The following is a 22,060-nucleotide window of genomic DNA, read 5'->3' as shown; positions in this document are numbered from 1 at the left end:
CACTTGCTTATAGTCACAGCTTCTATTCCACCTTATCTCAGTTGACTCCTACATCTTGCCTCAAAGCTACATTTGTTTTTCTAGTACCTGAAGCTTGCTGTTGGTGCTGTTAGTGTTCAGAAATGTTTCAGTCACAGAATTCACAGAATGACTAGGTTGAAAGAGACCTTCAAGATCATCAAGTCCAACCCATGCCCTAACTAGACAGCCACAACCCGGGCTGAACAAAGGCAGGATGCTCTCAGTATTTTTCCTATTCACCTGTTCACAGTAATGACTCAAATTACTTGAAAACCTTCACAGACTCAGAATCACAGGCTGGGTACAGTAGGAGGGGATCACTGGAGGTCTTCTAGTCCAACCTCCCTGAAGAATTTCTTCAGCACCCAGCCATAGACCTGGGCAAAGCCTCTCCTGGTGCTGAGTGAGCTGTGCCCTGGTGCTGGGCCATCTGCAAGACTGGCAGGACACAGGGTGTCTCCCCAGCTTCTCAGCCAGCCAGCCAGCCAGCCTGGGAAGCTCCCCTCCATCCTCAACATGTAAACATCTGCTGGAGGAAGACTTTTCTCCTAATAACACATCATTAAACATTGATTTAAAGACAATCATCTTCCCTCTTTTCAGTTTCACAGCACCTTTAAAACAGCTGTTAGGCTGCAGAGGGGATGATCAGCTGAACAGGAAACACATTGTTAGCTCCCAGCATTAAAACAGTAGAATGCATTAATTTATGAGCTCCTACTCCCTCTCCAAAAGTTTTATTATGTTAATATCACCTTGATGTGCTGGTAGGCCCCAGTGCCAAAGCCTCTTTCACACAGTATGTGCCATCCTAAATTACAGGCTGGGTGCCTTCTGGAACTGCCCTTGGAAAACTGGAGTAAACCAGTAAGCACTGAAGTTAATATTATCTTACAGACTAACAACCAGCTAATGCTAGACATGTGAATCCCATTTACTTCTTCTCTCTATAACAAATGGCAAGTGTTGGACTGGACTGTTCCTGATTTTATGCTATTTATCATTCTGATCCATTCCATACACGTTGTCCTTAGATTTCAGCTACAGTTATAGCCTGTGTGTGTATGAGTGTGTGACCTGCTCTACTTAGGAAAGCCCTAGGCACACCCCTGCCGTCGTGTTTGCTTGGTCACTGCATGACTTTTGTGTTTTGAGAGAGAGAGGGAGACTTCCAGGGGGTAGGTATGAGAAGTGCAGTGTCTGGAACTCCAAAAGCATCCCTGGAAAATTAAAGCAGACTAAGGGCTTGGGAATGAGCAGTGAGATCATTGTGCCGGTATCACCCAGGCAAGCATCTCCTAAAGCCCTGCATCCTCCAGCCTGAGCAGCCTGGCTGCTGCTCACAACCTTTCCCTGGTGTTCAGCGCTGTGCTCCCAGCTCCACACTGAGGTCCTGAAACAAGGGAGTATTTCAGGGGGTGGAAAAAGAAGTTTTTAAAAAAGGCCATTCCTCGTTCCTGTCCCCTCGGACAAAAGGGAGGAAATTAAGAGGGCAGGGGGCGCGCAGCCAGGAGCACGCAGCCGCCCCCCGCGAGAGGCTCGGCCGGGCGGGAGCCGCCGGCGGGGGCCGGGCTCGGGATGCCCCGGGCAGCAGGACGGAGGTGCGGAGCGGCCGGCGCCGCCGGTCTCCCGGTGCGGGCGGCGCTGGCCCCGGCCCTCCCCCGTCTGTGCGGCACCCTGGGACGGGGCTGACGTCAGGAGGAGACGGGGAAATCTCCCAAGAAAACCCTGGAGCGGCGGCCGGGGCGCGCACAGCGCCCGCCGGGCCCGGCTCCCCGCCGCGCAGCGCCCGGTGAGTTCCCCACGCGCGTCCCCGCCCCACGCGCGCTCCCCGCGCCGGCCCGCCCCCCTCGCGTGCGCCCGTGCCCGGCCCGCCCCACGCCGCGGGTGCCCGCCGCGCCGCGCTCGGCTCCCCGGGGCTCTCGGGGTGCGCAGCGTTCCGCGCCGCCAGACAAAGCCGGCCCGGGGCGGCGAGCCCGAGCGCCCCTGAGCGCGGCCTCGCCTCCCGCCCCGCGCTCCCCTCCGCTCTCCGCGCAGCCCTTGACATCTTTATACCGTGTATAAATTCTTTCGGGGCCTCTGCGCTTCGTCAGCTCTGACAAATGCGCTGGGAAAGGCGATTCCAGAAGGGTTACCTCATTTTATAATTTTTTTATGTGTGTGTATATATATTTAATTTTTTTTTTTTCCAAACGCACCGTAACGTTTCCAGCCCCCAGCGCTGCTGCTCGGGGCGCTCCGCGGCTCGTCCCGGTGCGCTGGGCCGGTGGCGGCAGCGATGCCCGGAGCCTCGGGCGCTCCCGGCGGGGCTGGGGCTCCCCGGGACGAGCCGGGGATGTGGGTGATGGGACAGGGGCTGCGCGGTGCCTCCGCGGCCAAGAGGCGGCTGTGCCGGGGATGCGCGGGGCGAGCGGGCGGAGAGACCTTAGGCCGTCGATGAATCTTCCCTTTCAGGAAAATAATAGTCTACAGCCCCTGTGCTTTCCTCTGTTTGGTTTAGGTTGTTTTGGTTTTGTTTTTATTTTAATTTTTGAAATAGGCACCATCTTTGGGAAGTATATGCATCGCGGGTTCCACGCAGCTCCTGTGGCGGAGTAAAATCCTGGAACTGGGAGAAAAATGTTTTTTCTCTGCGTGTTAACCTCGGTTAAATGGACATGAGGAATGCCCACCGATGTTGCCTTTCGGGGATTTCGTTTTTCGTCTCGCGTTAAAAACTTTGTCACTAAGCGAATTTTCTATTATTTGTATTATTTATTTTCTATTATTATCTGCTATTTTGCTCCCTTTCCCCAAATTTTGCCAACCGCACTGCAGACAAACACAAAGTTCGAGTCACGAATTGAACATAAAATGATACGTAGTGCTTGAATCGAGAACCTAAATTTTGTTTGCTTTTTTTTTAAATAACAATTTTAAAATACGTATTTTCCACTCAACAATCCAAGGTCCGTGTTCTCCAGGTTATTCCCTGCACCAACTCCAGGCGCCTATATAAAAACTGACTTCTGAATATTTCCTGAGGTCTACACTGGCAGAACTTCCCCAGAAATCCTTCATTTGTCTGAAATATGAACAAAGTTCTTGGAAATCCCGCGCTGGAGCCGTGGCCACATTTTCCTGACAAAGTTTTACACTAGTTAGAGGCTCCTGAGACCGAGGCAAATTTTTCCTACCGAAACCCACTGCCGAACAATAACCTGGTGGCTCTGCCACCTCTCCTTTACAGCACGTTTTATTGTTCATGCATGTGTTACCATGAAAATTTATATTTCCAAATACATATATATTTATATAAATATCTCCTTTTTATCGGGTTTATAGAAGGGCGCATTTCTCCCAGAAAATGACAGCATATGAAACAGTTCATTATTTCCCTCCCGTGATGAACCGCTCAGATATGTATTGCTTCTAAATAACAAAAGGGGAGGAGAAAACATTCTCTAGTAAAGCCGAATTCCTTCGTTAGACCGCCTCCTAAACGTGCTAATAAAACTAATTCGTTTTATTTGCCCTGAACTTTTATATCTAACCCGGCGCGCTGATTAGCACAGCCCTCTGGAAGGCGGTGTGTTCCTATCTCTCCCGAGATGTGCCCGTTAAGATACGGCCGTTCCCACAATGAAACTGGAAATAAAAGTGTCCCGTGCCTTTATCTCGGCGGTGTTTGCTCCTGGGGCAGTGGAGACGAGCGTAGCTGCGCCGGGAGCAGCGCAGTGCTGCCCAACAGCGGGGCGACATCATCTAATTCGGGGGAAATAAGAAAAGAAGTCAGAAGAAAAAATTGAAAGGAGAGAGGGAAAAAAAAAATATATATATATATATATATATATATATATATATATGGGGAGGGGTGAAGAGAAGAAAGAAAGAAAATAAGGTAAAATTTTAAAAGAACAAAAAATAAAAGGAGGGAAAATAAACAAAATAATATAGATTATAAGGTGAATATGCTCAAAGGTTAATTATTTCTCATATTTTTGCAAATTAGGAAGTGTGTAAGTCTTGCAGAGATTCGCTGCTGTTCTAAGCACATTAAAGAGTCCAGTGCATTATTAGAATATTACAGCCCTTCAGGAAATGTCCTCTTGGAGGGAAATGTGTTTCTCCCATCTTAATGCTGGAGCAATTAGGAGGTTGCTCGCCCAAAACAAGGTGGGGGAAACCCACAAGGAAACCTTATGTCGTTCATTCTAAACGTAGACTCTTTTCTTCTCCTGAAGACGAGCCTTTAACAAATGCCAACGGAGTGCTCGGGCCTCTGATTATCCTGTTTCAGAGGCATCTTTTTGAGCCCACAAAAGAGCCACATTTCGGGATCTAAAGATGCACAGAGTAATATGAGCAGGCTGCCTAGCAAACTCCGGTGCCCCTTCCTCCGTCAATTAATCAGAAAAGCATGTTCGCTCTGCCCAGAGAGGGAATTGTGTGGCTATATTGTGAATTCTCTCTCTTTTTCCCCCACCTAGGGAAAAAAAAAAGCATATTCCTGAGCTGTCCATCCTGCAACGCTGTCATTGCAGTGCACTGACATTCTCCCACTCACATCAGGTTTATCAGAGATAAATCCAAACCGCTGCTAGCAGCAAAATCATATTTTCTTGGAGCAGAGTTCAGTGCTTGTGGTCTGACAGATGTGAGGAGGGCTGGAAGGCAGCTCCTGGCAAGGGTGAGACTGTGCCGAGGGGGTTTGGGATAAAAGAAGTTGTCCCAGGTCGGACAACTACGAAATGGTTTAATTTTCGGGGTGCTGGTAGAATGATGGCCGAAGTGAACCAAGCACCATCCCACTCCACCCCCGGCTGCTTCCAGCTGCAGAAATCTGAATAAGAAAACCGTTTCTCCAGCCGTCAGTCGCTGCATTTCAGGAAAGCCTTGGGGTATCATTTGTATCTGTCAGAAAACATTAAGCCTTCAACTTTTTCATCCCGAGTTTTTTCAAGCGCTGCCGCTGGCCGCCGCGCCGGGAGAGCCCCGGAGCGGGATGCGGATGGTGGGGCGAGGAGGCAGCCCCGGGTACCCCAGGTGCCGCGGGAGGTGTCCCGGACCAGACATCCCCTTGTGTGTTTCCCCATCGCCTTTCCGTGGGTAGAGCCGGGGTGGTGGGGCAGGGTCGGCCGGACCGAGGGGTGCGGAATGGGGCAGGGAGGCACTCGGAGGCCAGGGGGGCCGAGAGCGGCGGCTGGAATCCCTCCCGCAGAGCATCCGCGGTGCGGAGGGGCCCTGCGCTCCCGCGGAAGGCGGAGGCTTGGCCGACATACGGAGGGACAAAGGCTACGGGTCCAAAAGGGGCTGATTTCGTTTTGCTCTACTTCTTAGGAAAATTGCCGTCCTGGCTGCGCAGAGGACGACAGGCCGGCCGGGAGCCAGCGTAATTTTCCACCTTCCCCTCCTGAGCGATTTAACACGCACTTCGAGCTGGATTTCTTCCCTCTCTCTGCTTCCCTCTTCACCCTCCCGTGGGGGACCCGGCTCTAGCTCCGGCAGAGGTCGGGGGGTTCTGGGGCTCCTTTCGGCGTTTTGGGGTTTTGTTTCCTTTTCCCTTCAGGTCGGGGCCACGGTCGCGCGGGGAGAGCAGAGCTTTGCCTTGCGCGGGGGCATAAACGCGGATCTCCACCTCGTGCGTAAGGTCATGCTTTTCATTTTGGGGTGGTGCTCTTTTGGGGCAGGACACCCCCGAAACATTTCAACGACGGACACCACCCCCACGGTACAGCGAAACAGCAGCCCCCGCTCCCCGCAGGGCGCTCCGTGCTCCGCGGGGCATCGCGCAGTCCTGCGCACACTCGAGCGCGCATCGCCGGACCCCGCTTCCTGCGACATGCGTGGTCATCCCGTGGGTCAGAGCCACGCATCAGCAAAGTGCGCCCGCGGGGCGCTTTTTGGATGGTTCCGTTATTAAAAGTTGTTTTCCCGAATCAGGTCCGGTCTCCTGGGTTCAGCGAAGAGGGAGCCGGGGGAGGTTGGCGGCCTTGGTTTGGTCGGGATTGCATTGTTTGGATTTGGCTTGGCATGGTCTGGGTTTGGTTTGGTTTGGTTTGGTTTGGTTTGATTTGGCTTGGTTTGGTTTGGTTTGGTTTGGTTTGGTTTGGTTTGGTTTGGTTTGGTTTGGTGTGCTTTGGTGTGCTTTGGTGTGCTTTGGTGTGCTTTGGTGTGCTTTGGTTTGATTTGGTGTACTTTGATTTGGTTTGCTTTGCTGTGCTTTGGTGTGGTTTGGCTGAGTGGACTTGAGTTTGGTTGAGCTGGATTGGGTTTGGTTGGACTGAGTTTGTTTGAATTGGAGTTGTTTGGACTGCGTTTGGCTGGGTTTGGTTGAACTGAATTTGGTTGGGATTGCCTTGGAGGGTTTCTCCCTCCTCTCTTGCCTCACTGCAGCTCTGTTTTTCTGAAGACTTCCCTCTCTTCTCAGGTAGAATTGCACTTGGGAGGAGGTGCCTTCATTTTTGCAACAATTCCTAATAATTTATAGACTGAATCTGAGTCTATACAAAGGTAATAAATCTGAAAAGGAAAAGCTGGCAGAGACTGAACTTCACCACCTGATATACGGCCCAGGTGGTTTGGCATTGGCTGAAACCATCGCAACCAGCCGGGGATGGGAGCCCCTCTCCGAAAGTAGGGACCCCTCCAGGCACCTGGGAGTGAAACGGCCCTGTCCCCTCTCGGGCAGTGAGTCCTACTCTCGGACAAACGCGTCTCTTCTTCATTGGGCTGTCACTGGCGTGGCCAGCGCTGATTTATTTCTAAGCGCCATCCTTAGTTCTGGGGATATTTATAGCAGGAGGAAGTGGTGCGGTTTTATTTGCAGGTTTCCAGCCTTTTACAGATCCCTGACGCAGTCCCGGGCCGGGGTGCCGGGAGCGCGGTGGCTGCGCGGGAGCGGAGCAGCGCTGCTCCGGCCGCCCCACGGAGCGTTCCCACGAACGGAGCTCCGGGGTCCCGCTCGGCCCGGCCCCACCCTCTCTCCGCCTCTGCCCGGCCCTTCCCACGCCCACGCAGGTCGCGGCTCCCCAGGGCCGTCCTGGCGGGGTCTCTGCGGCCGGGCTGCTGCGGCGCCTCCTCCTTCCCGCAGCTCCTCAGCCCCCCGCCGGGTGATGGGAGAAAGGGGAACCCGAGCCCGGTGCCCCCGTCCTGCCCAACAGTGGGGCCCGCTGGGCCCGGGAAGAGCAGCCGGCTCCGGGTGGGACGTCAAGGCTTGCCTTGGGTCACTTTGCCTGGCTGAAAGGTGAGACGTGAAGTCAGGGAGGCAACAAATGACGTCACGCGAATGGACCGGTGACGTAGTGCCTGGTGGAAGGAGCTGCCTGCCGAGGGGTGTCCTCGCCATCCCGAAGCAGAGAGCGCTTGGATGGGAGGAAAGAGGAGAAAACTTAGGTCTGGGGGTGTCCGCCCTGGAGCGCGCTCTGTTGTCGTGACATAAGTGTCGCGAGCAACGGGAATTACCGGGAGGATTTGGTTCTGTGCTGTAGGACTGTGCCCGCTCCACAGAGCGCGGTGCGAGAGGATGCTCCTAAATCCACGAAATATGTATGAGACATACACAGAAGAGAGATACATGGTGTGGATTAGGTAGATATAAGATATCTATTAGATAGATCTATGATACAGATATATTTTACAGTTGCCGACCCGTGCGCAAGTGCGCAGTAAATGCCCGTCCTCACCTCGGCCCGGGCACGGACAGTGATGGAGACTGTCAGGAGAGAGCCAGGAGCTGCTCCGGCTCCCGAGGGCCTGCCCGTTACTCTCTGTTTAAGGGCGATATCCAGGGATGTCTGCCCGGAGGAACCGAGGGCTGCGATCTCCTGAGAAGACAACCGGACCCGGCATTACCGCGGTCACCGCCTGGGCAGAATCACGCCAGTACCCAGGCAGAGCCTACCTTTGCGCCCAGGAGGGAAGAACTGAGCCTAGAACGCATTTTTTAAAACTAGATTTTATAAAACAGAATAAAAACTCTAATTAGGTGCATTATTAAAAAAAAAATAAATGTAAAGGAACGAAAAAGTGCCGCCTGCGGTTCGGATGCTGCTGTGAGCAGTGGGTTTAAAATAGCCGGAGCGAAGCCTGGCTGTTGGCAGACTTGTGGAATCATAGAAGTATCAAGGTTGAAAAAGACCCCTAAGGTCAACGCCTCCCTCCAGCCCGGCCCGCCGGGCTCCGTCCCCCTTCCGCTGAGGGCGGGGGAGCCCCCGCAGGCCGACCTTGGGGTGCCACCCACGGAAATAAAGGAAAAAAAGGGGACGGTGAAGGGTCTTAGACAGTGCATGTTTGCAGTATATTCACCTCCCTCCTCCTTGGGAGAAAGGCCGCTCCCACCTCTTGCTTCTCACACGGATGGAGGTCTCCTCCATCCTTCCCATGCCTCCTGAATCAGCTGAGCCCCTCGAGGTTCAGAGACCCTGGTAAATATTTGCATTTTAAATCACGTCCATCTTTAAGCAGCCCCGAGGTTGTCTGGTGCACCTTGGGTGCTCGAAATTCCCAGTCGTTTGCAGACTCCTGAGCGAAGTTCAGCCGGGAGCAGTGAACAGGCAGAAGGACGTCAAGATGTTAAAAAAAAAAAATTAAAAAAAAAAAAAAAAAAAAATTAAAAAAAAAAAAATCGAAAAGAAAGAGAGCTCTGGAGAGCTGACCCTGACAGCACTCACACGTACATCCCCTGAATGGTGCTTTAGACCAGAGGTTCGGAGCTTTGGGCTCCCCACGCCTGGGGTCCCCGGGCCTGGCGGGGTGCTGCCGGGGGTGCGGGGCGGCCCCGACTCCATCACCCCTGCGGGGTCGGAAAAGCCTGCGCTGCTGGAACACTGCTTCCTTCCACTTTTCGATAAAACAGTTCAAAAGTTCTCTCCCACATCTTTACTTGATTTGAAAGCAAAATAGAGTGTCAGGATAGATCAGTTAAAGTGAGACGAGAAAGTGGAGAGGAGAGAGCGTCCCTTCCCTAGGCAGGATTTTCCTCCCGTTTCCCTTCTCCCCGTTCCCCTCATCCCCAGTACCCGCTGTTCCCACCTTTCTTTCCCCGTGGGTTTTTCCACTTCGCCAAAACACCGAGGTGTTATCCAGGAGGGCTAAAGCCGTATCCCGGCCTGCGTGGGCAGCACCGGGGCCCCGCTCCACACGCCCCTGCCTTGGGACAGGCTGCACCGGTGACCGATACAGGAGAGGGGTTCTGCCGAGGAGGGCTGAGGGTCTCCCACCCCCTCCTCGCCGACTGCCCCGGACTGGCACAGTCGCAGAGGCCCCTCCCGAGGGTCACCGCGAGTTCGGCTGCAGCAGGAAAATTATTTGTTATTAATCATGTGTTGAAAGATGATGTGATGGGAGAGATGGCACTGCCGCTGGGCTCCCCCGCGGCCAGGTAGGGCCCGGCCAGCGTTGCTATAAACCCGCAACCTGGAAAATAATGCTTATAAAGGTTTAAACCAGGTCAGACAGAGCCCACAGTCCAAACACCCCTCCAGGAACATATTCCCCTTGGGACTGAAACATGCGGTAGGATCGTTCAGCCCCGCGCAGAGATGCTGAGGAGTGCGCGGAAGGGTGCGCATCCACTGCTGGATGCGGAGGTTCCTCGGATCGTGAGGCCCAGCCTGGAAGGGTGCAGGGATACCTGTGGGGATACCGTGCTGCGCGGGGGCGCAACCTGCGCGCTGCCGGCTGGTAGGAGATTAGGGAAGGGGGCGAATTGACGGGGCGCTGGGGCAGGACGGGGGTCCCCAGAGGATTGTTCACCTTCCCATTCGTTTGTGAAATATTTTTAATACATCACCAAGTTTCGGGCAGGAGGCGGGTGAAGAGGAGGAGGGAAGGCACTCCCGAAGGAGCAGCGGGCAGCGGCGGGGGCCGCGCAGGGGCTGCGGGGGGCTGCGATCTGGCCGCGGGCGCGCAAGGGGCGCGGGTGGCGGGGAGTGCGGAGGCAGGTCCCGCGCGGCCGGGCTGGGCCAGCGCTAGATGGAGTGATGCATGAGCGAGACGGGGAGGTTTTAACCTTCAGGGGGAGGAGCCCCGTTTAACTACAGGCATTTGTTCTAGGGCAGGTCACTTTAATCTCCTTAGCTTTAAACTGTCCAACTCGCAACTCGCGTTTCTCTATAAGGGATCTTTACTACTTCCCTGCCTATGCGGCCGGAGCGCTGTGCCTCTCCCCAGCAGAGACAACCGCCTTCCAGGCACTGCTCAGATTGCTTCCGACACCCTTAAAATAATACTGTTAGTAATAAGTGGATTTGCTTTTGGGTTTTGTTGATTTTTTTTTTTCTTCTTAAAAAAAAAAAAGCTCCTTGTTCCTTTCTGTGTGGAATAAACACCTGCAAACTCCCCCAGGCAGCCCGGCGCCCCTGCCATGGATTCCTTTAAAGGTGGAATGAATTTGGAGAGACTGCCTGAGAGCTTGAGACCCCAACCCTCTCATGACATGGCTTCCAGCTTCCATTTGCAAAGATCCTCGGAACCCAGAGACCCGATCGACAACTCAGCCAGTGAATCCTCCGACACGGAGGTGCCAGGTAACCCTCCCCCTCCCCGCGCCCCCGCGGCCCCGGCCCGCTCCCCCCGCGCTGCCTCCCCCTCCCCACCGCCCCTTCCCTCCGCGGGGCGCCCGGGGGTGCTGTGCCTGTGCCCCCCGCGCAACCGGAGCCGATGGAGGGACAAGGGAGACCAAGAGCTGCCGGTGATCGCGGCGGTTCCATCCCAACCGAGCCCCGGGAACCGGGGCGGGGGGCAGGGGCCCTCTTGGAGCTTCCTCCCCCACCGTGCCCGGCTCTGACAGCCCGCGGGGGGGACACATGGCTCCGTGGTGCCGTCCCAGGAGCTGCTCTCTTTTGTTTATTTTATTTATTTTTAAATAAAAAAACTGTAGTTATTAATTGATGGGGTCGGGAGGAAGGGGGGGGGGGGCTCTTCGGGGAGTGCGGTTTTGCCGAATGTTTCTGAAATAATGTCAGCTTTTGCCCGGGTTTATTTTCCAGCTCGAGTGGTGCAGAGATGGAAAAAGATCTCTCTGTCAGCGAAAAAAAAAAAATTAAAAAGAAGGAAAGGGCAGGCAGAGCCGGAGAGGCAGCGTGGGGCCAAGGCAGGCAGCGCGGGCCGCTGCGCAGGGGATGTGCGCGGCCGCGGAATGATTTTGCGTGGGGGTTGAGCGCTTTCCCCGCAGGAAAAATGAAGGATCCCCATGCCCTGACCACCGTGTGCTACACGGGAACAGGCCGAGGGCTACAAAGAAAGCTGTGCTCTCGCAGATTGCATTTAACTAAAAGTACAACATTTTTGTAATGACAAGGGAAAGGTAGAAGAGAGGAACAAAAGCTTCAGGAAGGAACGTGATATTCCTGCTCCAGCAAGACTGTTCCAGAGGAAGTTTATGTTCTATATGATTTTAATTTTCTAATAGTTATTGCTGTTCTTCGGAGTGGCTAGAGAGTTTTTAACCTAGAGAGTGGCTGCGGTAAGGGTCGGTCCCGAAGTGGCACTCGGTGATAAAAAGGATTTGGGTTGTGCCTCCCGGCCTGATTCACAAACAAAGTTAGAGACCGGCGTCTGGAAGGGACTCTGAGATTAGAGGGGATTATTGGAGATTAGAGAGGGAGATTTGCTCCATTTTGCCCTACCCCTGTGTGTGACCCCTCGGTGCTGCCAGAGGGCTGAGGAGCTGCCTGTTTTTCTTCTCCGAGAACCTGCAAAATACCTTTAGATTTTAATATTTTTTCAAATGGTTAAAAACAGTTACAAACACCGACTAAAAATGCCTTAATTTACGGTTTGGAATTGTATCACAGCCCTGCACTGAGGCAGGATTTTTAGGGAGGACCGGGAGAATTAAGTCAGCACTGGGCGAGGGGTCGGGGCTGCCCGATCGCCCCCCGCTCCCTCTCGGCCCGGTCTGTCGGAGCTGTTCGCAGCCGAAAGCGCGAGGATTTGTTTTGGCGGGGATTATTTTTGTTTCTGTTTCGCCGCCGCCGCCGGGCCACGCGGCTCGCCCGGTCTGGGGAGCAGGGGCCCGGGGCGATGGGGTCTGTGCTGGGAAGCCTTGCTTGCTCTGCAGACCCCAGAGCCATCGGCCCCTTTTGGGGTCCACTGAGCAGATGAGGTTCGCTCGCACCCTCACCCCTTTTCTTATGGAGGGTTCCCAGCAAGGTGCGATTCAAGGGTGACTTTGCAAGGACGAGTTCTCCCGGCCTCTGGATTCAGCACGCGATTATTTTTAGACTCCCATTTACCTCGCAGAGGTCGAGGCTGTAGAAATGCCCCCGGTCCCGCTGGCGGCGGGAGAAAACCCTCTGCAAGTGGGTTTTTAAAATAAAAACCTCTTAAAAAGAGGAGAAAAAAAAATCTCTAAATGAGAAAACTCGCCGTGTTTTTCCCTTCTGCAGCAGCAGGACCGAGGCCGGGGGTGGCTCGTCCCCCGGCCCTGCGCGGCCGTGCCGCACCTTCCCCCAGCCGCCGGGGCCCAGCCCGGAGCGCTCCGGTTCAGGGCCTCCAGCCCCTCTCCCAGCGCTTCAGCCGGCCCAAACCAGGCCCAAACCGGGCCCGAACCGGGCCCGAACCGGGCTGCGAGAGCCGCAGAGCCCGTTAGTAAAGGCGAGAAGGGCTTCGCAGGGCCGGTGTTGAATTCCTGCTCCCAGCCCGCGCAAATCTCAGCCGAGAAAACCCTCCTGGGCGGTTTTTTTCCCTTTCCATCTTCCGATATGATTTTTTGCGGGAGGCTTCGCTCAGCCCTGTGTTAAAATAGACACCAAAATCCTCAAAGATGAAGAATAAAATAATTATGGAAAGAGAATGAAGTGGGGAAGCGGAGAGGGGCCTTTTGCAATAAATTGCCTCTGGGTTTTCCACCCTTGCCCTTCCAAAGTTTCCTGTCGCTGCCGAGCACAACAAAGACAATGGAGCAAAGATCACGTCTTGGTTTGGAGGCAGCGAGAAGGTGCCGTAGAAAGGCGGAGCGGGCGGTGATACGGGGACCCCGCTCCTCACGAATGCGGTCACCCGTCGGGCCCGTTTTGAGGGTCTGGGGTCCCTCCTGCTGCGGCCCTGGGTGCCCCGGGCCCGGCAGGGCTCCCTGCTCCTTCCGCAGCATCCCGGGAAAGAGCGGGTTGGGCTGCGAGGCGCTCGCTGAGTGCAGGGCCCAGCGGGACACGAGTGGGTGCCCCACGCGTGCCTCCCGAGGGATGGGCAGCGCTGGGTGCGGAGCGGGGGTATCTGCCTTTGTGTGCGTGCACTGGGGAAAAAAAAGAAGGCAAAAAACCACAAAACGAAACAAAACGAAAAAGGAAAAACATATAAACCAACTATCCCCAACCCTACCCCCTCGCAGAAAAAGAGCGTAGCGGCGAGCAGAAAAACGAGGACGGAGCCGCCGACGACCCGGCGAAGAAGAAGAAGCAGCGGCGGCAGCGGACCCACTTCACCAGCCAGCAGCTGCAGGAGTTGGAGGCCACCTTCCAGCGGAACCGCTACCCCGACATGAGCATGCGGGAGGAGATCGCCGTCTGGACCAACCTCACCGAGCCCCGAGTGCGGGTAAGAGGGGCTGCAGCCCCGCCGCGTACGAGCTCTGCTCCGGGGCGGCCGGAGCGTGGGGGGCTCGGGGAAGCTGCTCCTCTGGCAGCGCTGCGCCGGTTTGCTCTGGGCTGGATTTTAATGACCAAATCTCAAGGCCGGAGAGGAGAAATTCAGCTCTCGGCCACGGAGCGGGTGGTGACCGTCGGACTCGCACTGGGGACCGGCTCGGAAGGTGGGCGACGAGCGGTGCAGGGAGCAGAGAAAGGCCGGGGTGGGGAAGGGTCTGGCTGCAGGGGGGACTCTGGACTGGACGAAATACGGCGCGGGAATGGAGCAAGCTCCCATCCGAGCAGCTTCCTTTTGCTCTGGTTATTCCCAGTGATCGCAAAGGCCATCCTCCACCAAACCAGTGCCCCTCGCTATTGCGGCGGCGGGATGGCGAGGTCCGCTCCGCACGGCGCGGTCTCGGTGCCGGCCCCTCCCAGCCGCGCATCTCCGAAGGCCGCGGGCTGTTTGCGGAGCTCGAAAGCGAAGGGCAGGGGCTGGGGAGCGGTCGCAAAGTCAATATATGCTGAAGACACAAACTTGTACGGCGAAGGCGCTCGATTTTTACACACCTCGGAGCCTATGCCACCATGTAGATTCATATAGATATATATCTGGGGTATATGTACGCATATAGTGTGTGTGTGTATATATATAAATATATATAGATACTCATATAGTGTGTGTATATATAAATATATATATATGTATATATATATATATACGCCTCTTAGCTAAACTCGAGGGGTTCGATAATGTTGGTGCACACAGTGAGAAATATATATAAAAATATATACATACATACATATATATATATATATATATATATATATATATATATATATTTACACGTGTGTGTGTGCTTCGGCAGCTCCTTAGAGGGATTTATGAATGAAAGATCCTGGCAAAAAACGACCGGGCCGAAGCGGCTCGGTCTCTATCGATCTATCACTGTGTCTCGGTTTTTCCACTTCCCAAGTGCTTTTTTCCACCCGAGACGTTTCCCCGCGCGGTTTCGACAGTGGTCGCACACCACGGGACCGTGGGCTAAGCACGGGAGGAAACGGGAACTGCAGAGCGAAGCCCCACCGCACAGAAAATCCACTTTTTCTTTTTTACTTTTCGTTTTTTTTTGTTTTTAACTTGGCAATTAAACCTTGAGTGACCAAATCGGATTACAGAGATTCTGCTTTAAACATTTACAAAGTAAACACCCATCTGAAACAAATGCGTCTGAAAGCATTGTCTTAATTGAGTTTAAAACAAAACAAAGCCTGAGCATTAATACTGGTTAAATATTTCAGGGAGCAAATATAAGTAAAATATGAGTTGCAATTAACATAATTTCGTTCCCTTTCTTTGTGGAAATGTTTGGGTTTAATGTTTTGAGATGGCAGATTGCAAATCTAACCTTAATTTGCTATGAGGGCCTTCCTTTAAAATGTCTAGGAGCCATAATTAAAACTATTACCCTCATTTTCAGGAAATTCCTGTCTGGAAGCACCTTCCGAGGAGTATATTACAGGTTTTGAACATGTTGGCTTTCGTTTCCTATTTATACGGGATTCTTTTTATTATTGTTATTTTTTAAAATAGACTCCGCCATCCGTTCCCCCACGGAGTTTCCATCCTTGAGCCCGGTATTTAATAATAGTTATGCCATTTCTGCGCCGTGGAGGGGAGGCCCCAAGAGCCGCCCCCCGCCCCCGCCCCGGCACCGGAGGGAGCGCAGCCTGCGCGGGGCCGGGCCCGGTGTCCGCAGGGAGCGCGGGGCCCTGGCTCGGTGGGACAAAGCCGGGGTGCGCTGGGGAGGATGCTGCAAGGGAGGCTCGCAGGCTGGGCGCAGGCAGCAGATGCAGATTTTAAACCAATTTTGAAAGATTTTTGAAGCTGTCTAGCTTTCATCACGGTGGACTCAAATGCTTTCCGAGGGATATATATATATATATATATATATATATATATATATATATAATAAGAGAATAAGAGTGCGATTTTAACCGGGCTTTTGTATCAAACATCAAGACCAGCCCCACTTCCCTGTTTCCTAGTTAGGGCTGTAAATTCTCATTAGATATAAAGGCAGAGGCTGCATCTATCCGAGGGATTGATTTTTTTTTTTTTTTAAACCTAAACATACTAATCCAATCCCTTTTTTTATGATCTGTAACAAGGGACTTTTATTACACAGCATTAGCGTTCGGAAACGCGGCAGAGCCGGGGCGAGCCGGCCCTGATCAGAGCGGGCCGTGTCTTCGCCCCCTGTCTGGCTCCGGGAAAGGGGCGGCGGGGCCCGGGGGGCCGGGAATCTCGGCATCCTCTGCATCCTTGGCAGAGAGGCGGCTGCACATCCCAAAACCAGCGAGGGATGCGCGCAGAGCCCTGCGGAGCGGGGCGGGGGGCGGCGGGGACAGGCGGAGCGGGGCGCGGAGCTGCGGGTACCTGCGCTCCCCTGCGCGGGGACAGGCGGAGCGGGGCGCGGAGCTGCGGGTACCTGCGCTCCCCTGCGCGGGGACAGGCGGAGCGGGGCGCGGAGCTGCTCTGGGCTGTGGGAACAGGCACTGAGCCGCGGGTACCTGCGCTCCCCTGCGCGCATCTCCGCGCCGTCGGTGGGGTGGGGTCTGCCGTGGCCCCGCACTCACCGAGACGTGTCGCTCCCCCTTCCCCACGCAGGTTTGGTTCAAGAACCGCCGAGCCAAGTGGAGAAAGCGGGAGCGGAACCAGCAGATGGACCTGTGCAAGAACGGCTACGTGCCCCAGTTCAGCGGGTTGATGCAGCCCTACGACGACATGTACGCCGGCTACCCCTACAACAACTGGGCCACCAAAAGCCTCACCCCGGCGCCGCTCTCCACCAAGAGCTTCACCTTCTTCAACTCCATGAGCCCCCTCTCCTCGCAGTCCATGTTCTCGGCGCCCAGCAGCATCCCCTCCATGAACATGCCCTCCAGTATGGGCCACTCGGGCGTGCCGGGCATGGCCAACTCCGGCCTCAACAACATCAACAACATCAGCGGCTCCTCGCTCAACTCGGCCATGTCCTCGCCGGCCTGTCCCTACGGGCCACCGGGCTCGCCCTACAGCGTCTACCGGGACACTTGCAACTCCAGCTTAGCCAGCCTCAGACTGAAATCAAAGCAGCACTCCAGTTTCGGCTACAGCAGTTTGCAAAGCCCCGGCTCTAGTTTAAACGCCTGTCAGTACAATAGTTGACGGACTTGACACAAACCACCTCCGACAAAGCACCGCCGACAAAGCAAAGCAGAAGCAAAGCGACGTTTAACGGAAAAGAAAAAAAAAAAAAAAATTAAGCCCGATGATGATTAAAAGCAAAACCCAAGCAAGTGAAAGAGGGAAAAAATAAAATAAAATAAAATTAAGCACACACACACACATACCCCCTCCCAAAAAAAAGGAAAAAAAAAAAAGCCCCCAAAACTCCGCGAACTTCGATTGTCTAGGAAAAAAAAAAAAAAAAAAAAAAAAAAGCGAAACAAGGATGCAACCAACAAAACAGCGCTTTTAAAATATATTAAAACAAAAACAAAACAAAACAAAAAAAACAAGCAAAAAAACCATAAAACAAAAAAAAAACCCCATCTAAAACCGTAAACGGACCAGAAAACTTTTGCAAGAGACACCGAAATCTGGTACATGGATGAGTTGCAATTTTTTTCTCTGGATTATGCGGGTTGTATGTGTTTACTTGAACTTGCACAGGAGTCGGTAAGGCGGCCGCTGCCCCGCGGGGAGGGCGGCAGGAGGGGACGCCTCGGTGGTAAGAGCTGGTGGGACGGTTCTTGGCCGCTTGTCGCACGGGAAGAGTTTGGTTAATGTTTACCACTGAGAAACAGAATCATACTCGGAAAAAAAAAAAAAATAAGGTTGGGGGAAGAGGAAAGGGGTACAAAAACCAAATCGCAGAGTAGAATCTGCGGGGGAAAAAATGGTTGAAATATTAGGTATGAAACTATTAAAATAATAATGACAAGGGTCAACCACTTATATAAGGTTATATTTATATCTACCGTTGCATTGTGCCGGATCATTGTCCTTGGCCGTTGAATAAACTGTTTTTAAAATGCATGATTCTTGATGTTTTTTCTTTAGTTGGAAGTTCTAATCCAGTCATTCCTGATACTAAGCAGCTCAAGGTTCCTACCTCTTCATCCTTTCCAAAAGACTGCAGTATCCCCGGTTGTGAGAGGGCACAGAAACCCTTCAGCAGTGCGAAAACTGTTCATATTTTCCCCATCCAAAGTCTTATCCTGATAATGAAATTATCATTCATCTTTATTTAAATGTAAGGGGGTGTTTTTTCTCTTTGAAAAGTAAAACCGATAACCAACCCCAGTTTATAAAGTCTCGGAAAAAAGACGAAAAATGGTTTGTTATGAAGTGATTTCAGATACTGCATCTCTGCTAGAGAAACAGCGAGCTTCGGCGTCCAGAAAGGCTCTTAGCAAAGCTGAAAGCGTTCCTTGCTTTTCGAAATGTGAAGGAAAAACAAGGAACCAAAAAAATTTCTTAAGGTATTATTATCTTAAGGTGTTATTATGTAAATATAGATACTTTTACAAGTGCTTGTTGGAAAAAAAACCCAAACAAAATATGGAAATTATAAATATGATTTTTATTAATACGCATTCAAAAGGCATATGAAGTTTAATTGCAGGCATATTTGTTGCTTATTTTTGTCGATACTTATTACCTGTAGTTGACAAAGAGACATAAAATGCACACGGTACTTCTTTCCCAGTGTATTTCACACCTGTGGTAAACGTTACGCTGGATGTTTCAATTATGCTGTTGTGGATAAGGATGCAGTATATATATTGTTTTATAAGTTATGTTTTGTGATTATTTTTTTTTTTTCAAAATTAAGAGCATGGGAATAAAAAAGAAAACTTTAAAAAAAAACTGAACCGAAACGAAATCTAGAAATGCCTTTAATGTTCTTTCCTAGCTGTGTTTAAGAGAATGATTAAGCAAGAAGAAAAGCAACTTTCTTCTTCCCGCTCCCCGTGATGGCATTTTGGGGAGGCTCCCCCTCCCTCCCCCCGCTTTCCCCGGTAGTCGCGCCGTCTCCCCGCTTCCCCCCCAACATCCCGACAGGGAATGAGCCCCGTTCCCTTCCCCCTGGCTGTGGAAACCCTTCCCAGGTCCAATTTTATGGCAGACTGTTAGCTCTGTTTGCCGGAGCTGGGGATCCAGCCCTCCTTGCGCTGCATTTCTGAATCCCACTAAATCCCAGCGTTCCGGCCGTGGATCGGGTTTTTTTCCTCCCCAAAGAGTCAATCCCCGCGCCCTGGCGCACCCCCGGTGGCTCGCAGCCCTGGCACTGCTCCTTCTCCCGCAGCCGCCCGTCCCGTTTGGCTAAGGTGCGTTTTCCTCTTGTTTCTCCAAATTCTGGATTTTAAAGATTGTTCCATTAATCCTCCCTTTCCTTTAAGTTTTTGCAAGCACGAACCCCTCTGAATTCATTGCTATTTATTTGCTATTTGATGTCAATATATTAACTATTGCGATCACTACTAACGTTTTGCCCCAAATGCCATAACCGATAGAAGGAATCGATTAAATTCGCGGAGCCCGCGGCAGGAATAGCCGCGGCCGGGGCCCTTGCCGGGCCCAAACGCGCAGTTTGCGCGGCCGCGGATGGCCCCGTTCCCGAGGATCGCAGCTCTCTGTGCCCCGGGGGCTTCGCAAGGGCTTTGTTCGCAACACGGGGGATCAGCAGAGCGGACCCGAGTCTCCCCGGCCGCTCCACTCCTCACTGCGGCCACGGGAGAGTCACCAGAGCAGCACAAGGACTGCTTTTCCCCCAGTTTCCAGGCGGGAGAGGATCTGCCAGCCCTCCGCTGGGATTGTAGCCAGGGTTTTAGGTGCTCGTTTTCTCCTGTTCCTGGAGGTAGCACCATCAGTCCTAAATCAGAGCAGCGGCGTTCACGTTCTGCCAAAACCTGCCCCAGGTTTCAGTTGTTGTAGTCCTGAATCACCCAGCCCCTCCCGAAACTGTCTGCAGGAAGGAATTGGGGGACAAGGGACACAGCCTTCAGTGCTGGTGTCCCTCTGCGGTGTCCCCCCGCCCTATGACTGTACCACGGAAAGGCCGATCCGCTGCTGGGCGACATTTGGGCATCCTGATACATTTATGGCTCAGGAAAAGGAAAATTCCAAGGAGACACTGAGCAGAAAGCAGCTCCTTCACCTTCCCTGTGCACTTTTACGGATGCCCAGCTTCCAGCAGCCTTTTGGTTTCCCCCAAAATGGTTAGAGCTTGAATTATTTGGGGGTTTAGAGTGTTTGAGGCGCAGCTTTGGACTGCCTTGCCCAAGCACATTTTCCTTAGCGATGTGTCTTTGGAGGAGCCCAGGTGTGTGCCCACATTGGGGGCAGCTGAGGAAGGCTGTCATTTAATGGTTCATTAGTCCTCGAAGTCCCCACGGGGGGGTTGCAGTATAAAATACCGCTCACCACCACCCTTCTCGCTTTGGTTTTTGAACTCCCCTTGCCGGCGTCTGGCTGGTGGGTGTTTCCACACACCGGAGGCGATGGTTTTCCATCCCATCCCTCGCCCTGCACATTCCTCCCGGTGGTTTCCAGTGTGTGAAGCTGGAATTCCTGAAGCTGCATCACTTCCACCTCGCGTGGCTCCATCCCGGAGGGACCCTGCCTTCCAGCGGGTGCTGCAGAGTCCCCAGATTCCTGCCTGCTGATTGCAGGCTTTGTCAAGGCAAGCAGATCCTTAGAGCCAGAGGAATACCGGGGGAAAAAATGTGTTCCATTTGTTCTGGGTGTGCTGGCTTACCTATCAGCATTTCCAGAGCAAAGCTGCCTGGGCAGAGCTTTGCTTGGGAGCACTGAATGGTCCTGAGAAGTCCCAGACCAGCCCAGGAGCTGCTGCACAGTGGAGGCTCTGGTTGCACCAGCCCAGATGAAGTTCACAAATACTTTATGCCTCAGACTGCGCAGTCCATTCAAGGTTAAATGCATTCTAATAAAAAGCTGTGGTCAGTTTAATTCTAAATTGCATACTTCTCTTTATCTGTGGCCTGGAACTCAGCAAACTATGCAAAGTCCCATTTAAATTAATGGGATGCTTCAGTACCGATTTTAATGGGGTTTTGTATAATAAAAATAACACCTAGAAATGCCCTAACATTTTGCTGCGATCTTGCAACAAAAGTCAGTGGAACTGGCATAATAAAAATACAGGTTTTATATGAAACCTATGAAGGGCTTGTCATTAACTTCAGCGGCACAGTTTCAGGCCTTATTATTTTAGTATATGCTTGTATAAGTAAAAATTACTTTATCAATTAAATGAGAATCTGTGACTTTTCTGTTTGAGTCTGGCAACTTGTATGTGAAATATTTAGTTTGATGTTATCAAAACAGCCAAAATATACCAACTTATAAACCAGGTCATATACAAAGACTCAGAACAAATAAAAACAGAAAATTACACATTGTTTTTGCTCAGTTTGCCCTTCAAACAAAGCTGAGTTGTTACTTCTAAGAAAATACTTCATATCCCTCCCTTAATCTATCCAAGGGAACAGTTCTCTGCTCAGCCTCATAGAAAACAGTAAAAAACTCCTTCAAAGTAAAATATATTTTAATTAACAGAGCTGCAAAATAAAATCCACAGCTATGCAGCAAGCCTCCTATGTGGCTCACCATTGTGTGAACTGCTTGGACAAGCTGCTCTTATTAACAAGCTACAGGCTACACTCTGTTCCAAACTGATTAAGCAGTAGGGCTGCAGGCAGATTTTCTATCAAAAATGTTTCAATGGCAGCCAGCCTGTTCTTCTGTAGAATGATGGGCTTTTTTAAAGGAAAAAATAATTTGTTTATCCCATCTCCAATTTTTTTTAATAAAGAAAGCACACACACCAAAAATTTATTTACCAAATAACTTCCCAACAAATAAAAATTCTCATAGGAAATAAAAGAAGAAAAATGAAAGAACATATGTATTTGATTTTTTTTTCCCCTCTTCTTCACTCAAGTAATTTCTTGCAGAAAGCCAGGTAACAATGCTCAGTCTCTGCTAGAGACAAGCAAATTTGCTCACAAATCTTCCCAGGAGATCAGTGGAGCTGAGCGAAGGCTTGTGCCCAGGGGCAAACCCCGCCGATGTAAATGAGGAGCCCAGAACCAGCTCCTCCCAACACCTCTGCTGATGCAGCCCTACAATCCAGGGCAGCCCGCGATTCCTCCCTGGAATAACATGTAAAACACCACTCGCTCCGGGTTGCTAATTCCAGCCTTGCAGAGCAGCTTCAGACCCTCCACCATCACAATCCCCCCCAGAAAACATAAGTGCTAACATGCAAAACCCAAAAATCTGACCTAGTATGTGTAGGGACAAAATAGTTGCTGTCCTCCAGAAGCACAAAGTAATTTATATTACATGGTTCAAAGTGATGGTACATGCCTGGGTATAGGAGATTAACAGTGGGATTTTCAAAAGCCCTATGTGAGTA

At 52.0% G+C, this 22,060-nt stretch overlaps 1 protein-coding gene across 1 annotated transcript; it reads left to right on the top strand.

Annotated features, from left to right (window-relative positions):
- The first annotated feature begins 1,771 nt into the window (after window positions 1-1,771).
- PITX1 (paired like homeodomain 1) lies at window positions 1,772-16,788 on the top strand. The gene is made up of 4 exons (XM_079320172.1): window positions 1,772-1,813; window positions 10,348-10,529; window positions 13,334-13,539; window positions 16,240-16,788. Exons 2-4 carry the CDS (start codon window positions 10,367-10,369, stop codon window positions 16,777-16,779), a joined length of 909 nt encoding a protein of 302 aa, XP_079176298.1. The 5' UTR covers window positions 1,772-1,813; window positions 10,348-10,366; the 3' UTR covers window positions 16,780-16,788.
- The last annotated feature ends 5,272 nt before the right edge of the window (window positions 16,789-22,060 follow it).

Source organism: Erithacus rubecula (assembly GCF_903797595.1).
Source record: "Erithacus rubecula genome assembly, chromosome: 16".
In the NCBI taxonomy this organism is placed as follows: domain Eukaryota; kingdom Metazoa; phylum Chordata; class Aves; order Passeriformes; family Muscicapidae; genus Erithacus; species Erithacus rubecula.
This window is presented reverse-complemented; position numbering and strand designations above follow the sequence as displayed.